General features: G+C 47.9%; 1 protein-coding gene across 1 annotated transcript in view; it reads left to right on the top strand.

Moving 5' to 3' along the window:
- The first annotated feature begins 3,936 nt into the window (after positions 1–3,936).
- Positions 3,937–23,144, top strand: part of ITGB1 (integrin subunit beta 1) — a 71,451-nt gene continuing 52,243 nt past the window's right edge. Inside the window, exon 1 of the mRNA XM_014609030.3 lies at positions 3,937–4,047. Coding sequence (XP_014464516.1) covers positions 4,039–4,047 — 9 coding nt within the window. The 5' untranslated portion in view covers positions 3,937–4,038. The remainder of the gene's footprint in view (positions 4,048–23,144) is intronic.

Here is a 23,144-nt window from a genome sequence, read left to right as displayed (position 1 = left end):
CACCATCAGCTCTTGTATTAAGTGACCCTATTTTCTAATAATAAATTCAGTGTTAAGCTAGTCTTTACGTTTAGCAACTTCTTCATTCTTGTACCATTGCAGGCACATACCCATATTCTGAAAAACTATCAGCAAGGCCGTCTAAAGATTCTCAATGTATTCCTTCCAAAAGCATATAGAACATGTAGGCAGGCATACATTAACTGGGGCAAACACAGGAGGACTGTACAGACCTGTTTTCAGGGACGGAACTGGAAAAAAAAACTAGTATAAAAGTGCTAATGTGCTTCAGTGGACAGAGCGCTGGACTTGGTTTCAAGGGACTTGGGTTCTATTTCTGACACTGACCTGTTCTTCCCTTTCTCTGTCTTGCTTATATGAACTGCAGTTTCTCTAGGGAAGGAGCCATCACCTGCCACACGCAGTACCCAACATGCGGTGTTTAGATTTCAGCTGGAACCTCTAGGCACTTCTGTAAAACTAAGTATTCTTTTATAGCACTCTATCTTTGAAAAAGTTTGCAAATACTGGCTAGTTATTACTCATATTTGTCTGCCTCAGATTATATTAATTATCCCATTTTACAGATAAGGAAAATGAGACAACAACGCTTAGGGAAGAGGTTCTCAGACTGTGGTTCATGGACCATCGGTGCTTTGGAGAGTATTTATTACTGGTGAGCTTATCAAGTTTATTGCCTGATATCAAATACATTAGAAAAATGAAAAAAAAAAAAAATTAGACATTTTTCTAAAATGACTCCTACATGCAGTCAATTACTGTACTTACCACAGAGCTATTACAGTCACACATGGGAGAGTCATGTGTGCACACTGGTGGTCCATGAAACAGTCCCTGTAGTAAAATACAGTCCACACATGAAAGTCATTGAGAACCCCCAAGTTGGGTCAGAATCAGTGGCAGGGTAATCATGAATATTGGAGCAAGATGACACCACCTAACTAAACCAGATGTGCCCACTAAGCAACTCTATACACAAAACATACTGTAAATATTTGGAAAACTGTATCTAAGATACTAGAATTCATAAAGCTGTTCCTGCCAACTTCATCATCTATGCACAGGAATTCTAAATTTTTACACAAATACAGTTACTTTTTCATTTTTATGCATGTTCTTATCCAGTATCTAACGGATGCATTTCTATTGCATCCTAGAAAATGTACCACTTTGCTGGTATTGCTAGTAGGAATGTACATTTTACAGCATGAGCATGTATTCCTTACAATATTCACAGCAAAAGAATATACACAATGCCTTTTACTTTGAGCACAAATTACTAATTATATGTCTTTGCTGCTGTGCAAGAGTAATCCAAGTAAATGTGTGAAATAGCATAGAACTATATTATTAATTTAATTCAATAATTTAAATCCACCCATTAACATTCAAATTTAGCATATATCACCTTGTAAGCAAACTCTGATCAGATTACTACCTTTATAACTGAATACAGATTTATTGTAAAAAATAATAATTTCCAACAATACTACAAAATTCTTACAAACACATTTAATTTAAAATTTAGTAACCCAGTGAAATCAGTCCTGACTTTACACAGTGGTTTTTCTCTTTGTTTACTGTGTTTAGTTGGCACACTGTTGAGCAGCACAGTCATGACTTATCTCCATGCCACAGTATACTACAACCAACGGTAGACTTTGGGGTTGCATGGGCTATGAACAATGCCAGGAAATGGAATGAGCAGATTATGTGCTGTAGTCATCCCGCCCACATGCAACCAAGAAAAGAGACCTAAATCTGATTACCTGCTCAATGTAGGTAGTGCATCTTTCCTCATCCAATTCTACCAGCAGTGAGAGATTGCACTTCAGTTAATTCACTGTTTTTCCCTATGCCAATTTGTTTGTACAGTGAATTAGTATCAGAGTGCTTAGTGAAAGACAAAGAATCAGTAAGTTGTGTCCAAAGCTCTTATCAGTGTCAACTATAGCTGATAATAGTGAGTGGCCATGAACAGGCATTCACTTCTGCTTCTACCAGTGGAAGTTTCTGAGTGATCATACAGGCACTCAGCCTGCCACCACCCTCTCCCCTTCTCAAGATTAGGGTGATCCTGGCCTAGGGTGCGGTGACTGCTCCACTTCTCCCATCCCATTCGGGGGGGGAGGGGGTGGAGCAGTGCAGAAAGGCTCCTTTACTTCCACAGACCAGACACGCAGGTCTGGGGAACAGGTGGAGTCCTTCCCTACTGTTCCACTTCCCTCCTGTAGACTGGTCAGGCAGCCAGGAAGTCACTGGCCTGGCGAAGCACAAGGAGCATTGCCCACTACCCCAGGGAGACCTTTCCCAGCCCCCACTGGGTAGCGCAGGCAGCAAGGGTAACCCAGCAGGGGCAGAAAAAGAGCTAGGAAGAGGTTCCTAAGCCCTGTTTCCGGCCCCAACATCACTACCCTGCTGGTAGTCCCTAGTTTGGGGACGAAGTAGGGGGCAGAAGTACATCACACTGCTAGTAGCTCTAATGCTGCCCTGGTAAAAAAGTGCCAAGGGCAGGGGAGTCACAGTAATTTGTATCTGCCAAGCAGAATACAGAAAGCAGACAAGTTAGTACTTTATTCCTCAAGTTTTAACCACTAGAAACCAACAGTAGCATCTACCAGAAAAGGCCTTTATTGTGTATGTCACGGTAAGATCAGTTCAGATTTCAGTGCAAGATAACTAGCATGTAGAAGAGGGATGTCAAAGATACTGCCCATGGAGCCCTATCATTCAGCCTGAGGTGCTGCCCGTGGTTCTCTGACTGGACCTAAGCACTGCATGTAGCATATGCTCCAGACCACCCAGAGGAGCTGGGTGCAGGGACAAGCAGGGCAAGACCACCCTTCTTTCTCCCTGCTCCACCCCCTGCCCCAGAGGCACAGGGGAGTTTTGTCCAGGGTGCAAAAAACTCATTAGTTAATGCCTCTACTCCTGCTTGTTTTAGGTTTATCAGAAAACCCCAACACAGACTGGAGCACGTGGCGACACACTGGTGGCAAACGAGAATAAGGAGAGGCAGCAAACAGTGGCTCTGAACCAGGGATGCCGGCAAGCTGCAGGGGGCTGCCCTGACTTGGATACGACCCAGAACCACTGCACTATGAGACTTCTCTCAGCACCAGCGCTAGTCAGGGATACAAGCAGAAATCAGTAGTGTAGACATAGTTATACCAGGAAAAAACCCAACTTTTCTTGGTACAGCTCATCTCCCTCATGGGAAGCAGCTCTAAACTTTGTCTCCAACCCACAGCTGTGCTGAGGAAGGAGCAGGCACACCAGGATGGGGTTTACTGCAGGGATACAGGCAGGGGCAGAGGGGTGCACTTGCACTCCCCCCCAAAGGTTACAACCAGCCGCCTGGCAGCGACAGCAGCCTTTCTAACCAGGCAGGGCGGAGGAGGCCGTTTGACTTCATGGCTCATTACAATCTACTGGATCCCTTCTCAACTCTTCCTTCTCTTCTTTTTACGCAGTCCCTGAAGCTGGCCTCTGCTCTGCCACACTGCTGCTCCTGGGAACAAGTGCCCATTTCTCCACCCGGCGGGTGGTTTTCCCCTCCTTGCCAGAAGCTGGATTTGGTTTTGCTGCCGTCTTCAAGGGAACAGTCCAGCCCTAGGCCCGGGCCTCTTCCCCCGCATCTCCTTCCCGTATCACCGAGGGGAAACGCGGTCCGTGCTGTTCTCAGCCTCCGCGCCCCGACCCCAGCTCCTCCACCCGCCCCCGGCCCCGGCCCCGGCCCCGGCCCGGGCCCGCCGCCTCAGGCGCTGCCCCGGCCCCAGCGCCCCCCACAGCCCGAGCCCGAGGCCGGAGAAGCGGCTCCGCCTGACGCCAGCGGGCAGGAATGCGCCCGCGCCCGCCCCCGCCCCGGAAACAGCGCGCGGGGCGCCCGGCCCGGCCCGTCCCCGGCCCCAGCCCCGTCCCGGCCCGGCCCTCCCCCGGCGCGGCGCGGCAGCACCGGCACGAGGCGGCGGGACAGCGCCACGACACGAGCCTGCGCCGCGAGGGGCCGCCACGGCCATGGCCAAGGTAGGGGCTGGGCCGGGCTGGGCTGGGCTGGGCCGGGCCGGGCCTCTGCGGCGGCGGCCCCGGGCACTTGCGGAAAGGGCCGGGGCCGCTTGTTGCGGTGTCCGGGGCAGGCGGCCCCTTGTGCGGGGAGGCCCCGGGCGGGGACAGCGCGGCCTCCGCGGCGCCGTCATGGCCGGGACAGCGGGGAAAGGAGCGCGAGCGGGCGCTCCCCGGCCCGGCCCGGCCCTTTGTGTGGGCTGGGAAGAGGTTGCCTCGGGCCCGCTCCCCCTGCTGCCGAGCGGGTAAGGGGGGCTCTTCCCCGCTCTCCGCGCCCACTGAGGGGGGGGGGGTGCGCGACTCCCGCCTGCTTCGGCGCAGGGCGGCCGGGGAGGATCCCTGGGCCCCCCGCAGGGAGCTGGGTGCCAGACCAAGGTGTGGGCCCAGTCAGGCTGGATCCTGAGCAGGCTGCCCCGGTTCTGGTTTGGTGGGGCACGTCTGGCTGCCGACTCAAGCCGTCCAGCAGGGCTTGTTTGCACTTTTGCTGGGCCTGCCTTCAGCGTGTCAAAGCAGACACAGCCGACCCGTTTAGTTGCTGGCCTGTGTCCTGGGCTATATCTGTTTTGTTACCCCAGCAAGATCTAATTCAGACTATCCCTGTTTCTGGGAAAGTAGAAGTCCCAGAGAAGGAGGCTATCACACAGCATGCGCACAGACACCACAGTTATTTCTTTATGCAGAGAGGAGATACTCAATTAGAGGTAGGATTTTTTAATATTCTGACTAAATACCACTAGTAAGTAAGTTAGGAAATATCCCCTGCAGTAGGACTTTAGCAGTCATAATAGCAATCAGCAGAGGCACAGTCTAAACTTCTACACTCATGATGATGAAACCAATGATTCATTTTCTGGTCACAAAAATATTACTTACCCCAGGGCAAATGGGTAATTGGCATTTTGCAAGACTGCCTGAAGCTAACTTGTAAGGCTTGTTGAAGCAGTGAGCAATAAGCAACACGCAGTCAAGACATGGCAAGTTTAAAGGGCGTTTTAGTCTTAGTTTCTGTCTTTTTTGAAGTATTTAAACAGTGACAGGGTTCTAGCCTGCAGGGCTGTCAAGCAGGAACCCATCTTCACAGGGAAAGAAATTACTGCTAGAAAATACTTCAGTACACTGTCTGTGGCTTAGTGGTTTGATCATGGGGTTAATACGTGTGAGAGCTGAAGTCATTTGCCTGCCTGCCCGCCCAATTTACTATGTGACCCTGACCAAAGTCACTCTCTCTCTCCACATGAGCATTAAACTAACATGAAGAAAAAGAAATGTCAATTGGATCCATCATTGATAAGCACTTTGTAATCCAATTAGAAAAATTCAGACAATAGCTTGAAGTATTCATGCTTTTTCATGATTGTTAATCTTTTATCCAATCCAGTTTGAAGTATCCCAAGTGATTGGTCATCTGATATTTCCCTTGTATATGTAGTCAGCTGGAGGACTGAGTACCATCCCCCACCCAGAGCTTTCCTGGATGTTTAGTACAAGTTTCTTTGTTCATGATTTCATCCCATAATGCCTCAGAATTCTCCTCTGTAGTCCTAGGATAGGTCTGCTACACTATACTGAAGTGTAGATGACTATGCTTCTCTGCACCACACTAAATGCCTTTGTTACTTTTGGTATGAATAACCTGTTATTTGTAAAATAGGCATCACCTTTCCCTTCACTCCCTGTCATGGTTTAGTAGAGTTGTGGTACTTATTTAGCTTTAACATCTTCATGAGAAGTTGGTCTTGTTACTATTTTCTGAAGTCTCTAGTTGTCAATTTTATTTAATTTTTAAGATGCCAGGTTACTATAAATAAGTGAGGGAAGTGCCAGGTGTAGTTGTACCAGGAACTTTAGCAGGCAGGACTGAGGTCCACTCAGAGGAGAAGTTCCTTTGAATGATAAATTCAGAATTTGCAACAAAAAGAAGAATCAGTACAAGGAGGCAGTCTCGCCCATTAGACTGTTGGCGCGGGGGGGGGGGGGGGGGGGAAGAAGAGAAAAAAACCCCAAAACAAACCACACTAGTCATCAAGCTATCATTATTTAATATTAGTCATCAAGTCGATTAACTCATATGCAGTTCCAGGCACATGGTACCAGAAGGGACAATAGGTTCAGTAAATTAAGTTTGGAACAGTCCAGCAGAGCCATAGAGCCTGGGCTTGACACAGATGGTTTCAATTTCTCTCATTCCCTGGATTGAATGAAGTTATATGGACTCCTTATGCTTTGGAGCAAATAAGGCAATAGCCAACACAGTCTAGCTGACCAACCCAACAGGCCTAGACTGAAGAAGCCCTGTCATTTTTAGCACCCCCAAGATCCAGGTAGCAGACTGCACTGTGGTTTGGCTGGATCTGGTGATGGAGCTCAGGTGGAGAATTTTTCAATCAAATACACCCAGTTTCTAGGAACATTACTACTTTAGGATGTGCTTTCACAGACTTTGTTTTAAGCATTAGTCAGAGTTTAATTTCAGCTTTTCCTTAGGAGACAGCATCAGAAGACTCCATTTGGTTCGAGACAGAAGTTCGATAAACTATTTTGACTCAAGTCTGATAGTACATTTCATAGATTTCATAGACATTACGGCTGGAAGGGACCTCGGAAGATCATCGAGTCCAGCCCCCCGCCCAAAGGGCAGGACGTCAGCTGGGGTCATAGGATCCCAGCAAGATAAGCATCCAGTTTCATCTTGAAGGTGTTCAATGAAGGCGCTTGAACAACCTCCGGCGGCAGGCTGTTCCAGACCTTGGGGGCTCGGACAGTAAAGAAATTCTTCCTTATGTCCAGCCTGAAACGATCTTGTAGTAGTTTGTGACCATTCGACCTTGTCATCCCTTGGGGCGCTCTGGTGAACACACGTTCCCCCAGATACTGGTGTTCACCCCTGATAAACTTGTAGGTGGCCATCAGATCACCCCTGAGCCTGCGCTTTTCCAGGCTAAAGAGCCCCAGGGCTCTCAGCCTGTCATCGTAGGGTCTGCTTCCCTGACCTCTGATCATGCACGTGGCTCTTCTCTGAACTCTCTCAAGCTTCTCCACATCCTTTTTGAATTGTGGAGCCCAAAACTGTACGCAGTACTCCAGCTGCGGCCTCACTAAGGCCGAGTACAGGGGGAGAATGACATCCCGGGATTTGCTTGAGAAGCATCTATGGATGCAAGCCAGCGTTTTGGTCGCTTTACTAGCCGCAGCATCGCATTGCAGGCTCATGTTCATCTTGTGGTCAATGATGACCCCCAAGTCTCTTTCTTCCACAGTGCTAGCCAACATAGCACTGCCGAGCCTATAAGGATGCTGCGGGTTTTTTTTCCCCCAAGGTGGAGAACCTTGCATTTATCGGCGTTGAACACCATCAGATTCTCGTCTGCCCACTTGCTGAGCCTGTCCAGGTCAGCCTGGATCACCCACCTGTCTTCTGGCGTGGATGCTTTGCCCCAAAGTTTGGTGTCATCGGCGAACTTGGCCAGTCCGCTTCTGACTCCAGTGTCCACATCATTAATGAAGATGTTGAACAGTATGGGTCCAAGGACAGAGCCCTGGGGGACCCCACTGGTCACAGGACACCACGATGAGTGACTTCCATCAATTACTACCTTCTGGGTCTGACCCCGGAGCCAATTTTCCAGCCAGTGGATCGTGGGGGACCCAAGGCGACAATTGGCCAGTTTCTCCAAGAGACGATCATGGGACACCAGATCGAAGGCTTTTTTGAAGTCAAGATATATGACATCAATCTCATCTCCCTTGTCCAGGTGATAGGTCACCTGGTCGTAGAAGGAAATGAGATTGGTCAAGCAAGACCTACCCGCAACAAACCCGTGCTGGCTATCCCTTAAGATGTTGGCGTCGGCCAGTCCATTAAGGATGGCCTCCTTAATAAACTTTTCTAAGATCTTCCCCGGGATAGAAGTCAGGCTGATGGACCTATAGTTAGCCGGATCCACTTTCCTCCCTTTCTTGAAGATAGGCACCACATTGGCCTTCTTCCAGTCTTCGGGCACTACACCAGAGCGCCAAGAGTTTTCAAAGATCCGCGCTAGAGGCTGGGCTATGATGCTCGCCAGCTCCTTGAGTACCCTGGGGTGAAGATTGTCAGGGCCGGCTGACTTGAAGGTATCCAGCTTCTCAAGATGTTCCTTCACAAAGTCAGCATTAATGGAGGGCAGGGGATCACCCTCACCCGGACCCCTGGAGTAGTTTAACATTTAACCAGGAGTAGTTAAACAGCTTTCAAAATGGCTGAAACTAGTTAGTTTGTACTGAACTTCTACTCTGTTATGTAGAAATTGGTTTCTGATCACTTAAGCCAATTTATGTGCAACTTCTGTCCCTAGCTTTAATGTGTATAGCACCCTATAGTAGATCTGGCATAGTTTTATCATCTCCATTTCCTTTTTTTAATCTTTAGGGCCAGTTCCCCTTGAGGTTAATAAAAACTTCAAAGATACCCTCCAAAGTGCAGACACTTACATGCCCAACCTTGGGCCTCTCCTCAGGTTTAGGACTACTAATTCTCTTTCTACCCCAGGACTATCACTTTCCTTCCTGTAAGAGAGGGAGTAAAGGGATCCAGACACTCTCTCTCCTTTGGTTCCAAGGAACCTGAGTTAAGCTGTGTAGGACAGTTTTTTCTTACCTTTATTGCTTGCTTGCATAGTAGACTTTATCTCTGGTTGGTATTTTTCCTCTCCAGTTTCTTCCAGTCTATAGCTACAATATCTTTTTACTAACTGTCCCTAATGTACCTGGGCTGCTGTCTTTTATAGGAGCTGCTTTCTGATTGATCACAGCTGTAGAGGTAATTAGACCTTTCATTGACCATTTCCAGGCTGCTGTCACATGGCTATGTCTGTGATGGGTATATACATTCATAAGAAGATTAAACTTAGAATGTAAAATAGGTTTATTTGTTATGCTACCAATGCTGGAGAGAGGTTTTTGGGGTTGTTTTTATTTAAAGATTCCTTAGACTTTTGCAGAAAAGTTTGTAGAGCAGTCTTCTGGGCTCCTGGTCCTTGCTGCTACCAGGGCCAATGTAGAAAGCCCTTCAAGGCAAATTACTTGACAGTAATTTATAATCTGTGTCCTAATTCTATTGCTTATCACATGGACTAATGTTGTCGTGTTTCACTGCACTCCTCTGTCTGTCTCTGTATCCTTCTGTTATTTTACTATTTAGAATGTAAGCTCTTTGGGAAAAGAGCTGTGTTTTCCTATGTCTGGTGCTGAACACAAATCAGTCTTGATCCATGAGTATGGGCCTTAAATGCCAGGGTTGTGCAGATAATGATAAGGCTTAAAAGGCACTTTTCTTGTGTATTCAAAGGCATGGGGCAGGAAGAATGCCTCCTAATTCCACTTTTCTTTTCTGATTCTCCCCATTGGTCTATTCCTGAGCTGACTTGAGGCAGTGAAACTACAGATTATGTTAAATTTAAATGATGGAGAAAGGGGTCATATTCTATAATCAGGGCACCAAGCAGATAGAAAGGCAAGGATGGACCAATAAAGAGATAAGTAATACATATGTCTGCTCTGTGAAATGTTGCATGCTGTAGCTAAATCTTTGTCAAAAGATTCCATGATTACCTGACTGGGCACAACATTTCCAGTTTTCCTTTTGTAGAGCTAGTGTCATGCAGGGAATATGAAAATAGTGAATTCTGCGACGGAGAAAGGAAGCTTCAATAGTCTTTCCATGCATTACTTGATAATGCAGTTCTTTTTATATTTTTCCTACTTTCCATGCTGTATGTTACATTCCCCAGTTGGGAGACCATTACATTTAACATGCTGTATTTGTAATAGCAGTTTCTTTAACTGCTATCCGTACATTAATTAGAGTTGCTGTTTGAATGTCTTATACTGTTTTCCCACTGTAGAATAAAGATGTTTGAAAACAGCAGATAGATATTAGCTGCAAAAGTAACACAAAACACCAGCCTGTGTTAAGCAAAGCCTTGGTGAGAGTCCAGCCCTATCACCACCAGCTAGGAAAGGTGATGGGATTCCTACCAGGTGTTCAATACCTCTGCAACTACAGTGGACTCATTTTCTGGAGAAAGGAGTAAATTCTTTCCTGAGCTTTAACCTCCTGAGTATTTAAGGGTGGTCAGATACTCATGGCTCTCCTCCACAGCCTCCTGTCAGGTGGAAAAAGATGGAAAATTTGTTACTTCAAGTACTGTTTCACATAGTGTCTCTCAAAAAGAGCTGCATTTGGTGTTTTGTGTTTTGTTGTGCCTCAGCATCCGGGCGGGGCAGCAGCAGGGTACTGATAGTATTCTTGTGACTTAGGCTGATAGGTTTGAAAAGGAAATATGAAACTGGCCAGCATTTTGCTCTGGTGTTGCTTTAAAAAGCAATGGAAATAGCAATGGAATCACTGGAACTACAAGCTAAAGAAAATATGAACCCATCAGTTTGTATTCTGTTTAAATTTGTAGAAATAGGTATCTTAGCCACCCCTTTCCCTCTTACAAAGGCAAGTGATCTGTTTGTTCCAGTTAAGCATATACAGTTTTTAATCCCTGTCAGCAACAAAGTTGTCCTGGTAACTTTGGTTCCCTTAATACAGCAGTGTCAAGCACATAACCTGCAGGCCGGATCCAGCCTCTGGAGCTGCTGTCTGGCCACCTAAACTACCAGTGTGGCAGGGAGGGAGTGGCTTGCCACAGAATCTGGTAACTCTGCCTGTCTGTGCTGCCGCCAGTATCTGTGTTCCCCTTGCTTGAACTGGACCGGGAACTGCTACTGCAACAGCATGGGGCAGGCAGCCGCAGCAGCACTGGTGCGGGGCACACAGTGGAGACTGAAGCTGCTGTCATGTGCACGTGGCCTCCTTGTGCTGCAGCCTTGTGCCCAGGGCTGGATCCAGCCCTCAAGAAAACCCATGGTCTTGATTTGGCCAGGGGCACAAGGTGAATTTGACATCCCTCCCTTAAAATGTTCTGAGTCTTGCCATAGTATTTAACTGCTAGGCTAGTTCTGCTCTTTCCTTTTGAAGTGCTCTGTCTTTCATAAACTAAATCATGTTCTTGCTGTGGTGTCAGTACTTTCCATAAAGTAAATAGGAAGGAAAAACCAGGAGACTGTTTTCAGTTCAGTTTCAGTTTATTTATGATCCATGCTCTGCTCATGATGCCCTGTGGCTAACATAGTTTGACTTTAAATTAGTAGTTTAAACTTCTGTTCTTGACAGACTTAACTGATTTTACTTACCCAGTAGGCACAGTCCTGGTGTGCCATCTACGTGTGCCCAACTGCACAGCTGTTACTGCACAGCAACTGCTGTTACTGTGCAGTCCCAGTAACACATGGGTCACTTCTGACTCTACTGTGCTACTGCACAGTAATGTCGGCATCACGGTTTGTGCCCGCTGATGCTACATTGCTGTAGCAATGAGCTATGTCACCATAGTGTCTCATGTAGATGTGCCCAGTCTTGAGAAAAACAGGAAGTGCAGGCATGTGTTCACCCTATGTTGACTTTTTAAGTGTCATATAACGCAAGTACCAGTATCAGTAATTCATTTTGAGTTAAAATGAAACTTGTATGCGACCTGAAACAAAATGTTTCTTTTTGGTTTTGGATTACAGTATTTAACCTTTTTAGAAAAATGTATGTCTATTTTAAAGTAAAAATGTAACTTGGAAACTAAGTCAAAATGTTTTTTTTCAAAAGTGTTAAAACAGTTTGTAAAAGTTGTAGTTTTGATCTCTCCAACCTGGAAAAATTATTCATCACCAGTAATGACCACTTACTAGCAACTATGGCTCTTCCAGTAGTGCTTTGTCTTATTTTTATTTAAAATAGGAGGCTTAGAGCACAACTGAGCTTGTAGGGTTTTACCTGGCAGTATAACTGCTACAAACATGGATTGAGAAAGTCTAGCTGGAAAATGGATGTCCTTCCAAAGGAAGCAGAAGGTATGTTAAATTAAGAGAAAGTAGTGCTAGATTTGTGTGAAAGAATGATAGCAACAGCCCCACATATTTTTCAGTTTGGAGACCTGAGAAAGACGAGCTATCAATTCTACATCACCTGTAGTGGACAGTGCCTTATGATGGTCAGGTACTGACACTCCAGTTAAGGATAATGTATTTCAGTCTGTAATTGAATCTGTTTTAGACCCTAAGTAGAAACAAGATCTTTAAATCTTTCATAGCTGTTGTATCACAATAAATTTTGGCTCCAAACCCTGCATGCTATGTCAGTACAAATTGATAACTCTTTTATAGTGCTTTTTTGGTAGATAGTGAAGAACTTCCCAAAATAGGTCAATATCAATATCCCCATTTTATAAAAGGGGAAACAGAGGCACAGTGAGGGAAAGTGTTTTGCCTAAGGTCACAAAGGGTGCGTCTACACATCTCCATATGGCACTGTTGCTACAGTGCCATGCTTAAAGCAGAGCGCACTATATGGGTGGTTACTATGCTGGACACACGTCGCATAGGTAGATTTCATTGCTACATCACTGTAGTGGCACGCTGTACCTGGGGAGCACGCTGCTACAGCGACGTAGCTGGCGATCGCATGTAGACATATGTGATTGCTATGTCACCATAGTATGCCATAGGGTAACATGTAGATGCGCCCAAAGTGTGCTTACAGCTGAGCTGGGCATAGAAGCTAGTCTCTTCAGTCCTGGACTTGCACCTTACCCAGTATATACCTGAATTTTCAGGGGCTCTCTTAATATTATGGAATTGAATTAGACCCTGTTTTGTCCCTTGATAAGAAGCTGTTTTTTGGGGGGTTGTTTTGGGTTTTTTTAAAGAAAATTGGGGAAATGAATGTGTCTTGTTTTAATAAAAGTACATTACTTTAGATAACATTTTTAGAGGAGGATACGGGACAACTTTTTGTTAGGAAATGAACGATGAAAGGAGAATCCTAGTCTGCAGTTCACTGGGTTACTTCTGTGTAGCTGTGATTAACTCAGGTGAAGACACCTTTAATCTGAGTGATTTGTACCTAGGATAGCCTAGTTTAGGTATAGACAGCCCTACTGCAAAGCTGTTACTGTGTTCTCACCAGTCTGAACTAGAGGTGCACTGATACATCGGTCCCATATTGGATCAGCACCAATATAAGGACAATTGACAGCATTGGCAACCAGCTTTTTTTGGCTGATGTGGCCAGTAATATGGCCGATAAATGCCCCATGTATGCATGCAGCTGCAGTGCAGTATGCAGGTGGCCAGGAAAGCAGCCTGGCAGCATGGAGAGCAGCCACATCTGGCTGGTAAGTCTTGTTGTGAAGGAAGGGGTGGAGGGCAGATCGAAGCCCCAGCAGTGAGGGAGGGCAGGAGCATGCAGGCAAGGGATTGCGACTCTGCCCCAGGTCCTTGCAGCGGTGACAGCCTGGTCCAGAGCAGGAACAGTGATCTCCTGCCTGTGTACCCCTGCTCAGAGCATTCAGGCTACAGATCATGGCTCTGCCCTGCCCCCCATCACAAGATCCCAGTGGCTCTGAAACAGCACCCTGCCCTGCTCTGCCACCCACCCTGCCAGTGCATCTTGCATCTGGGACTGTTTTCCATGGCAACCCCAGCCATTGAGTCTTCACACGCAGCTATGGCTGGCCCCAGCCATGGAAGCAGGGGCTGCTGGGAAATGGAGTACAGCTGCTGGCCGAATCGGCCATTTTGCCCACTCCTGCTCTAGCCAGTACCCCCCTAGCACTGTCAGCTAGCCAAGTCGGCCTTAAAACACTACTAAATTCAGTCTGAAGTATTTTATGTATGGGTAGCAAATAGGAGCAACCTCCCAAAAATAAGCTGAGTGTCCTGTAGTACTGATAGGTGATACATCTGTTAACTCAGTAAGTTTTAAATTAACCTTCCACATCAGGACAGGTTCTCTTCAGTGGTATATTAACCAGGCCTTTGCAGAATTGCATGATGTTCAGATGACTGAAAATGTGATAGCTGCCCAGTAGATACTAGCATAGTCATCTACACGTTCATTAATGCACTTTTGCTAATGCTCATTAAATTTAGTACCTCCATAGTGAGGTACTAGAAAAAGGCTCATTAGCCTATTTTAATGCGTATTAGCTAAATGCATGGGGTTTTTGTGACTCTTAAATGCAGATTAAAATAGGCTAATGTACATTAAAATGCTTGAGTAGACACACCCACTGAGAATGAACTCAAATGTTCTTCTGTTGGTGAGGCTGCAAGAAAGTCTCCTAGTCTGATACTTCATCTGTTCCCCAGAAAAGCATATTATCTGCTGCTCATAGAATAGAGAAGCCCTTTTTCCATCCTTGGAGTAATATTTTGCTGTTTTTCAGGACTGCAGTAAATTACTGCTGATTGACATAGCCAAAGGATATAATCAAAATAATCTCGTAATTACTTTTTATGTGGGCATAAGTCATAACTGCTTTAGGACACAAGAGAGAAATTGAATGGAGTCTGTTTATTCACACAAAATTTATTTGGTTTGGTGCAAATTGAGGTGCCTAAGTCCCAGGGTTGTTTCATGGTTTTTCAAAGTAGTTGATGTGCTAATTAAGTTATAACAGTCATTAGTAAAGGCAAGTTCTGTTCTCAAAAAGGAAATCTACATTTTTGGTTCATTAAAACTGTATTAAAAATCCATATCCCAACTGTATGTAGATATGACTTAAATGTAGTTGCAGTGTGTCAGCAAATGCAGGATATCTTAAGCACAGCAGTTTTGGGGATAATTGGTGTTTGACTTCACAGTTTAGCCATGGACAGCTAGTCACTTTTAAAAAGTAATCCTCACTGGATTGATAAAACATACTAGTTAATTGCATAAAGGCAAATCTGCTACCACGTGAAAAATAATAAGGGTGCAGACAGATGTGCAGCTTCCTGTTGTAACTCAGAGCACTTTGCAGGAAGTGTTCTGAGTTACAATGATCCCCCGGACCAAACAGAAGTTCACTTTCAGTTCCAGGGGACGGGAATCTAGCTGCTGTCTGGGAGCCTGCAGTCGATTTCCCCTAGCAACAGCCCCTGCTCTGTCCCAGCCAGTGCTGTTTTCAGAATGGGAGTGGGGAAAGGGAGCAGAGGGTTCTACAGGTTCCCCAGCTGCCACTGGAGAGTGGGGTGCGTATATTGTAGCCCCCGCCCTACCTTGGGGGGCAGGGGGCCTCCAATACAGCCGCCCCACCCTCCAGTGGGAGCTGAAAAAACCCCAGCCTGAATATCCTCCACTCCCTTTTCCCCTCTCATTCTGAAAACAATGACAGACTAGGAGACAGCACAGACACAAGTTACAGAAGACGCTGTGTTCTGACATGGCTGAATCAGAACCCTCTTACAATGATGGTTCAGATTTTCCAGTCAGCCATTTTTAAGTGGTCTGCAGCTGTACACTTGGTGTTTGATCACAGCTATAGACCACTTTCTATGGCCAGCCAGATGGGGCAAAAATTACCACTTCTGTCTGCACCCAAGTATTGAGCAATTTCAATGTTAATTGTTCTTGGGTGGAGGCAAAACTGTAAAAAAAGGAAATGCCACGCTTCTTCATTCTGGTGAAAACATATATTTGAGGCAGAGTGTTTAAACTTCATTTTTGAGTGGTATACTTTGTAAACAGAGCAATGACAGTTCAGTTACAATTTTTTCTCTGCTGCAGAAGTTGTGGTCAGTTACTTGAGTAGTCTTTCAGAAGTGACAGCACCAGTCATTTTGTTAACTAGAGTAATTTGTGTGAAAAACTCCATCACATTAATATTAGAAAGCATTTGGTACACCTGTTGTCAGTTTTACCACTGTTCTCATACTACTTAGAGCTGGTTTAGGTAGTGATAACATGGACCACATTGGCACTCATTGCTAGCAATAACATTGCAGTTTCCTTAATGAAAATTAAATTAATTTCCAATAATGCCAAGGCTTTACTTGTTTGAGAAGCACATGTTCTGGCATTTGCCTTAGGCACTTAAATAAAACCCTATTTAGGTGAATGGTTCCTTGCAGCACTTTTTAATTTCAAAGACTGCTTAGGTTCAGTTAATTGCTAATGCATCTTTTGAGGTCTTCACTGCATAGGGGCTTCAAATGAGTAACGCGATTATAAACATGGTTAACACTTGGTTATGGTTGAGTACAGTTGTAACAGTTTGGCTGGCTAATGTAAATTAAACCAGTGGTTCTCAACCTTTTTAGACTGAAGGTAACCCTTCTTAAACTCAAGGCACCCTCCATAACGTTTGTGAATTGAGTGGCACACCATTTCAAAAACGTTATTTATTACAGTATTTACCTCTTTTCAGAGGAGCAGCCAGATAGGGAGAGTCTGCCCTTATCTGCTTATCTCCTTACATCTGGAGCTTGAGCCTACTCATCTCCTCAGACCTCATTTTGATGGTGCACCTTAGGGTTCCCCAGCACCCAGCTTGAGAATCACTGGATTAAATCAATCAGAGTTTTTTTGAAATAGTATTCATTAAAGGCCTTAAACTCTATGCTTAAGCCACAAGCTGAAGTCTCAAATTTTGACGGGCAGGAACTGTAATTTAAAATGCTATAAAGGATAGGAGTATGTTATAAAGGATATATCTACAAATAATAGATAACGTATTCAACAGGTGATGTTTATTTTCCTGTATATTCAGTATTTTCCTTTTGAATCCTTGCTTGCTACGAAAATTTTTTCCAACTATTTAAGTTGGTTTAATAAAAGATATCACCCAAAGAACCTTATCTGCCTATGTCCTTAGACGAGGCTTGTCCAACATACAGCCCACGGGCCGCCATGTGGCCCACCAGGCCATCTTCTGTGGCTTGAGGTCCCTTGCTCGGGACAGGCGGGTGGAGGAGGGGAGGGGAGCTGCTCACCCCCACTGGGCCGGGCTCACGTGACCTCCCATGTCACGTGAGCCGGGTCCCGCCACCGCCTCAAGGGCTGCGCAGCGAGGGGCTGCGCCTGGTGGGATGAGCTGAAGACAGCACCCGCTTTTAGTTGTCTCTGGCTCGGCCCCTTGCTTCCAGCATCCTGCCCACCTCCCAGGACCCGCTGGGCTTGGCAACCGTGGGGCGGGAATGGGGAACAGCGCCCAGCACAAGCAGTTGGCAGGGCAGCCCCAGGAGGGCCTTGGCAAGCAGGGTCCTGGCGTGACCTCTGCGGGGCGAGGCGGCGGGAGCTGGTGTCTGCCAGGCCCCGCGCTCCAGGCTCGCAGTGCTGAGGCCACCGGGGCTGCATGCACGGGCGGCCAGGCACCATGGTGAGCAAGGCCATGTGGACAGGCGAGTGAGGGGCTGCGGTGCAGCGGCCATCTCGCTCTGGCCCCCTTCGGGCAGCACCAGCTCGTGGGGCTGCGCTGCTTGGGGGTAGCCCAGGGGGGAGGGAGGATTGTTACTCCCTGTGGCTGGGCTGGGCGATGCTCTCCTGCCGCGGCGGCTGCCTGCGCCCTCCTGGGGGCCATTTGCCTTCACTGCAGGGAAGCGTGGAGGAGCGGAGCGGCCCTTGTTCCCCCGAAACCTTCCCCTGCCAGAAGCCGCCCTGGGCAGACCAGGCCTGAGACCCTGCCAGGCTGGGAACTGGCTTTGCTCCTGCAGTTCCACCGTCCCTATCTCACATGTTGGCTGGGCCCCAGCCATGCCTGCCCAAGCACTGCCAAGACTTTGGGCAGTGGTATTGCTGGTGTGGGCAAGGCCTGGGGAAGCAGTGGCATAGACGGCCCCTTGGCCTGCGTGAGAGCACTGGCTACATCGGTTTGGTCACATATTTTAACATGGCTGTCAAATATCTTCTGGGGCTACCTTCAAATGGTGGTCATAGTAGGCAGAAGGGGGGCCCCAGCTTTTGGGATGGCTAGTCCAGGACATCATTTGCTGTAGTTTGTCACTAGCTGAGTACAGGTGGGGGTTTATGCCAGTTTTGCCTTATTTCAGGCTTGTCCAACAAAAAGGAGGCGTACACCCGTGGGAAGGGAGGGGCCATCACAAGAGAGGGCTATACCTCGGTAGCTCGGGAATGTAGGGGGGCGGTCAGGAAGGCCAAGGTGGAAATGGAGCTGGGACTAGCGACCCAGATCAAGGACAACAAGAAGTCCTTTTTCAAATACATAGGAGGGCAAAAGAATGTGCCAGGTAACGTGGGGCCTCTGCAGGACACACTAGGAAATCTGGTCATCTCATCTGACGGTAAAACTGACATATTCAACAATTTCTTTGCGTCCGTATTTCTGAGGAGGGACCCGGATATCTCCCCCACTGGCACCCCCGAGGGCCCTGTGGGTGGCACACCCAGGCCTAGGGTTAATGAGGACCTTGTCAGGGAACTTCTGGAGGGACTAGATGTATTTAAATCTGCAGATCCTGATCATCTCCACCCCAGAGTGCTGAAGGAACTAGCAGGGATCATTGCGGGACCTCTGGCACAGCTCTACGAGCACTCATGGCACTCGGGCGATGTGCCGGAGGACTGGAAAAGGGCCAATGTGGTCCCCATCTTCAAAAAAGGGAGGATGGAGGACCCAGGAAACTATAGGCCCATGAGTCTTACCTCGGTCCTGGGGAAGCTTTTTGAAAGAATTATCCTGGCACATGTCCAGGAAGGGCCAGCAGGGGAGGTTATGCTCAGGGGCAACCAGCATGGGTTCATTAGGGGCAGGTCTTGTCAAACCAACCTGGTGGCCTTCTATGACCAGATCACCAAGTCCTTGGATGCAGGTGTCGCAGTGGATACAGTCTTTCTGGACTTCAGGAAGGCCTTTGACACGGTCTCTCACCCCATTCTCAGTAAGAAACTAGGAGACAGTGGTGTTGATGCCTACACGGTCAGATGGGTCGCTAACTGGCTGGTGGGCCGTACCCAGAGGGTGGTGGTGGATGGGTCTTATTCGACCTGGAGAGATGTGGGCAGCGGGGTTCCCCAGGGTTCGGTCCTTGGGCACGCACTATTCAACATCTTCATCAGTGACTTGGGCGAGGGGGGTAGAAAGCAGATGACACTAAGATGTGGGGTGAAGTGGGTACGCTAGTAGGAAGGAACAGGCTGCAAGCGGATCTAGACAGGTTACAGGGGTGGGTAGATGAGAACAGGATGGGTTTCAACACTGACAAGTGCAGGGTAATGCACCTGGGAAGGAAGAACCAGCAGCACACCAACAGGCTGGGGAACTCCCTTCTTGCCAGTGTTGAGACAGAAAAGGATCTTGGAGTCATCATTGATGCCACAATGAACATGGGCCGACAGAGTGGGGATGTGGTCAGGAAGGCCAACCATACCTTGTCGTGCATCCACAGATGCATCTCAAGCAGGTCCAAGGAGGTGATCCTCCCCCTCTATGCGACACTGGTCAGGCCGCAGCTGGAGTACCGCGTCCAGTTCTGGGCACTGCACTTCAGGAGGGATGTGGCCAATATGGAGAGGGTCCAAAGGAGGGCCACCCGTATGATCAGTGGTCAGCAGGGCAGGCCCTATGAGGAGAGGCTGAGGGACCTGAACCTGTTCAGCCTCTGAAAGAGAAGGCTGAGAGGGGATCTAGTGGCAGTCTACAAATTAGTCAAGGGGGACCAGCAGGCATTGGGAGAGTCCCTGTTCCCCCGAGCACTCCCGGGAGTTACAAGAAACAACGGACACAAGCTAGTGGAGGGTAGTTTCAGGCTAGACATTAGGAGGCGCTATTTCACTGTCAGGGTGGCTAGGACCTGGAACCAACTTCCAAAAGAAGTGGTGCTGGCTCCTACCCTGGCGGTCTTTAAAAAAAGGCTGGACGAACATCTGGCTGGGGTCGTTTGAACCCAGTACTCTTTCCTGCCATGGCAGGGGTCGGACTAGATGATCTCAGGTTCCTTCCGACCCTCCCAACTATGAAACATACAGCCCGTGGGGTGATAAAATATGAATATGGCTCGCCGGCCCACTGAGTGATAAGAAGTTCATGATCCGGCCCCACATTCAAAAAGGTTGGACACCCCTGCCTTAGACCAACACAATACAACCTACACCCCTGGATTACATTTGAAAGCACTTACACAGTAGTTGTTAGGAGTATGTATTTGTAGGAATCCATTGTGATATCCTTGCAGCTATCTCCATCATTTAATTAATGTTCTTTATGAATAACAAAGTGAGATTAGAATGTGCACATGTGAGACATTCACTCTTGGAGTATTACAACCCATATAACATCTTATATTCATGAAGCAAACTGTCGTTGACTGGCCAGAATCTTCTAAAATTATGTATTTATGCAGTGGGATGTAGTGACCTGAGAGTCAATTTTTTCTTTTGCTCATGCTCAGATTGCTGATTATTTACTCACTGGTTGTATACTTGTTAGAAGAGGGAAGGACTAGTCTGAACACAGTCCTGAGAATACAGGTCTAAATCCTTTATCAATAGTAAATTATTTAAAATTTGCAGTTACAGTCCAGGAAATGAGTACCTAACTTTATGCTATGAATGGATAATTGAAATCCTGAATAAAGAACTGGGAATAAATAACCAGCATTGTTTTGTAATCTCTGAACTAGAACATTTCACTGGAGCTTTTGGCAACCTAGTCTGGCTGTCAGTCAGGTGTCAAAGATTAACTTGTAGTTAAATTTAGTGGAAAGACATCAAGAGGAAATTTTGTGTATTACAATAGGACCTCAAGCCCCAAATAGGTTCAGGGCCCATTGCATTAGATCAGGGGTAGGCATGGACTTCTTGGGGCAGACAGCAGGGAAGGAGACAGGGCTCTGCTACTACAGTAAGGATCAGGCCCCTCACGGCTCCCCCACCCCCCGCCCCTGGCATGCCAACATCTTACAAGTCAAGCTTGTGGGTGTTTTTGGCACTCTGCCCAAAAACGTTGCCAGTCCCTATGTTAGATGCTGTATAAAAATACATACAACAATAGAGCAGCTGCATTAGCACTAGCAATGGTGTACTATGATGTGGGTTCTCCTAGCTGCAAAGGAAAGCCAGTAGTTTCATAGATTTCATAGACATTAGGGCTGGAAGGGACCTCGGAAGATCATCGAGTCCAGCCCCCCGCCCAAAGGGCAGGACGTCAGCTGGGGTCATAGGATCCCAGCAAGATAAGCATCCAGTTTCATCTTGAAGGTGTTCAATGAAGGCGCTTGAACAACCTCCGGCGGCAGGCTGTTCCAGACCTTGGGGGCTCGGACAGTAAAGAAATTCTTCCTTATGTCCAGCCTGAAACGATCTTGTAGTAGTTTGTGACCATTCGTCCTCGTCATCCCTTGGGGCGCTCTGGTGAACAAACGTTCCCCTAGATACTGGTGATCACCCCTGATAAACTTGTAGGTGGCCATCAGATCACCCCTGAGCCTGCGCTTTTCCAGGCTAAAGAGCCCCAGGGCTCTCAGCCTGTCATCGTAGGGTCTGCTTCCCTGACCCCTGATCATGCACGTGGCTCTTCTCTGAACTCTCTCAAGCTTCTCCACATACTTTTTGAATTGTGGAGCCCAAAACTGGACGCAGTACTCTAGCTGCGGCCTCACTAAGGCCGAGTACAGGGGGAGAATGACGTCCCGGGATTTGCTTGAGAAGCATCTATGGATGCAAGCCAGCGTTTTGGTCGCTTTACTAGCCGCAGCATCGCATTGCAGGCTCATGTTCATCTTGTGGTCAATGATGACCCCCAAGTCTCTTTCTTCCATAGTGCTAACCAACATAGCACTGCCGAGCCTATAAGGATGCTGCGGGTTTTTCTTCCCAAGGTGGAGAACCTTGCATTTATCGGCGTTGAACACCATCAGATTCTCATCCGCCCACTTGCTGAGCCTGTCCAGGTCAGCCTGGATCACCCGCCTGTCTTCTGGCGTGGATGCTTTGTTATGTGATTAGAAATGTGCACACATGACTTGATGCACTTGTTGAGGACATCAAAATACACAGACATCACCAAATGCCTCCCTGCAGGCAGAGGGAAGAGTCAAGACCCAGTGGGTCAACAGGTGGCATGCAGGAATGGGGTTATTTATCCTACAGGGCTGTGCCGGGCTTCAGGTGCTAATTCAGAGGAGATTCGGCTCGATTCAGTGGCCAAATCTCCGAATCCGAATCGAATCAGGGGACTAGTTAAAAGGTCTGAATCAATTCAAAGCTCTCCAAATTGATTCAAAAAAGATTCGGAGAGCTTCGGCAATTCAGGCAGTCCCTGCTCGCTGCAGCAAGGAGCTGGACCTGGACTTCATGCTGGTAAGTAGGTGGCGGGAGAAGGGGGGCTGGAGGAGTGGGGAGGGAGCCATGGGGGGACCCCTGTCAAGCCCCATCCCCTGCCTGCCCCTCCCGACCCGCTCCCGCAGCCCCTACCCCTTGGCTGCCCCGCCCACCCCAGCTCCCAGTTGCTTAAAAAAAAAAACCCCACTCACTGGCTGCTGCCTGGCAGGGGGGCAATCCCCACTGCCCCATGCTACATGAGGGGCTCTACTATGAGACCCCCCAGCCCCCGCCCACTGTCCCAGCCCCTCCCATGGCTGCCCCACCTGCCCTAGCTCTGGCCCTTTAAGAGAAAAAAACACCCCCCCCGGCTCACCAGCTGCTGCAGTGGCCTCACCGGCAGCTGCAGCACCCTTGGGGGCTTCTGGGAGGCTCATTCAGGGCACCCCCATGGGGCAGTGGGGGGCAGCGGGAATCGCCCCCCCACTGGACAGCAGCCAGTGAGCCAAGGGTATTTTTTATTGTGTTTTGTTTTTCTAAAGGGCAGGTGCGGCAGCCTGGGGGGGAGGGGGGGAGGGGCTGGGAGAGCAGCCAGGGGTTGTGGGGCTCATGGCAGAGTCCCCCATGCAGCATGGGGCAGTGGCAGGCAGCAGGGATCACCCCCCCACTGGGCAGCAATCAGCAAGTGGGGGCTTTTTTTTCCAAAGAGCCGGGAACTGGGGCGGGCAGGGCAGCCAAGTGGGGGAGGGCTGGGGGAGTTGGCAGGGGGTGTGGCCTGTGTGATTCAGCAGCAACCAAATCTACGAATCAGATTCTGCTGAATCGATTAGGGACGGTGATTCAAATCACTGAGTCGAATCACTGTCCCCCAAATCGGCCAAATCCAAAGCAAATACTAGCTGCTTTGTGCAGGCCTATTATCCCACTCAGAGACAAATGTGACTTG

This window comes from Alligator mississippiensis, chromosome 5 (assembly GCF_030867095.1).
Source record: "Alligator mississippiensis isolate rAllMis1 chromosome 5, rAllMis1, whole genome shotgun sequence".
In the NCBI taxonomy this organism is placed as follows: Eukaryota; Metazoa; Chordata; order Crocodylia; family Alligatoridae; genus Alligator; species Alligator mississippiensis.
The sequence above is the reverse complement of the archived record's forward strand: the minus strand, read 5'-3'. Positions and strand labels throughout refer to the sequence as shown.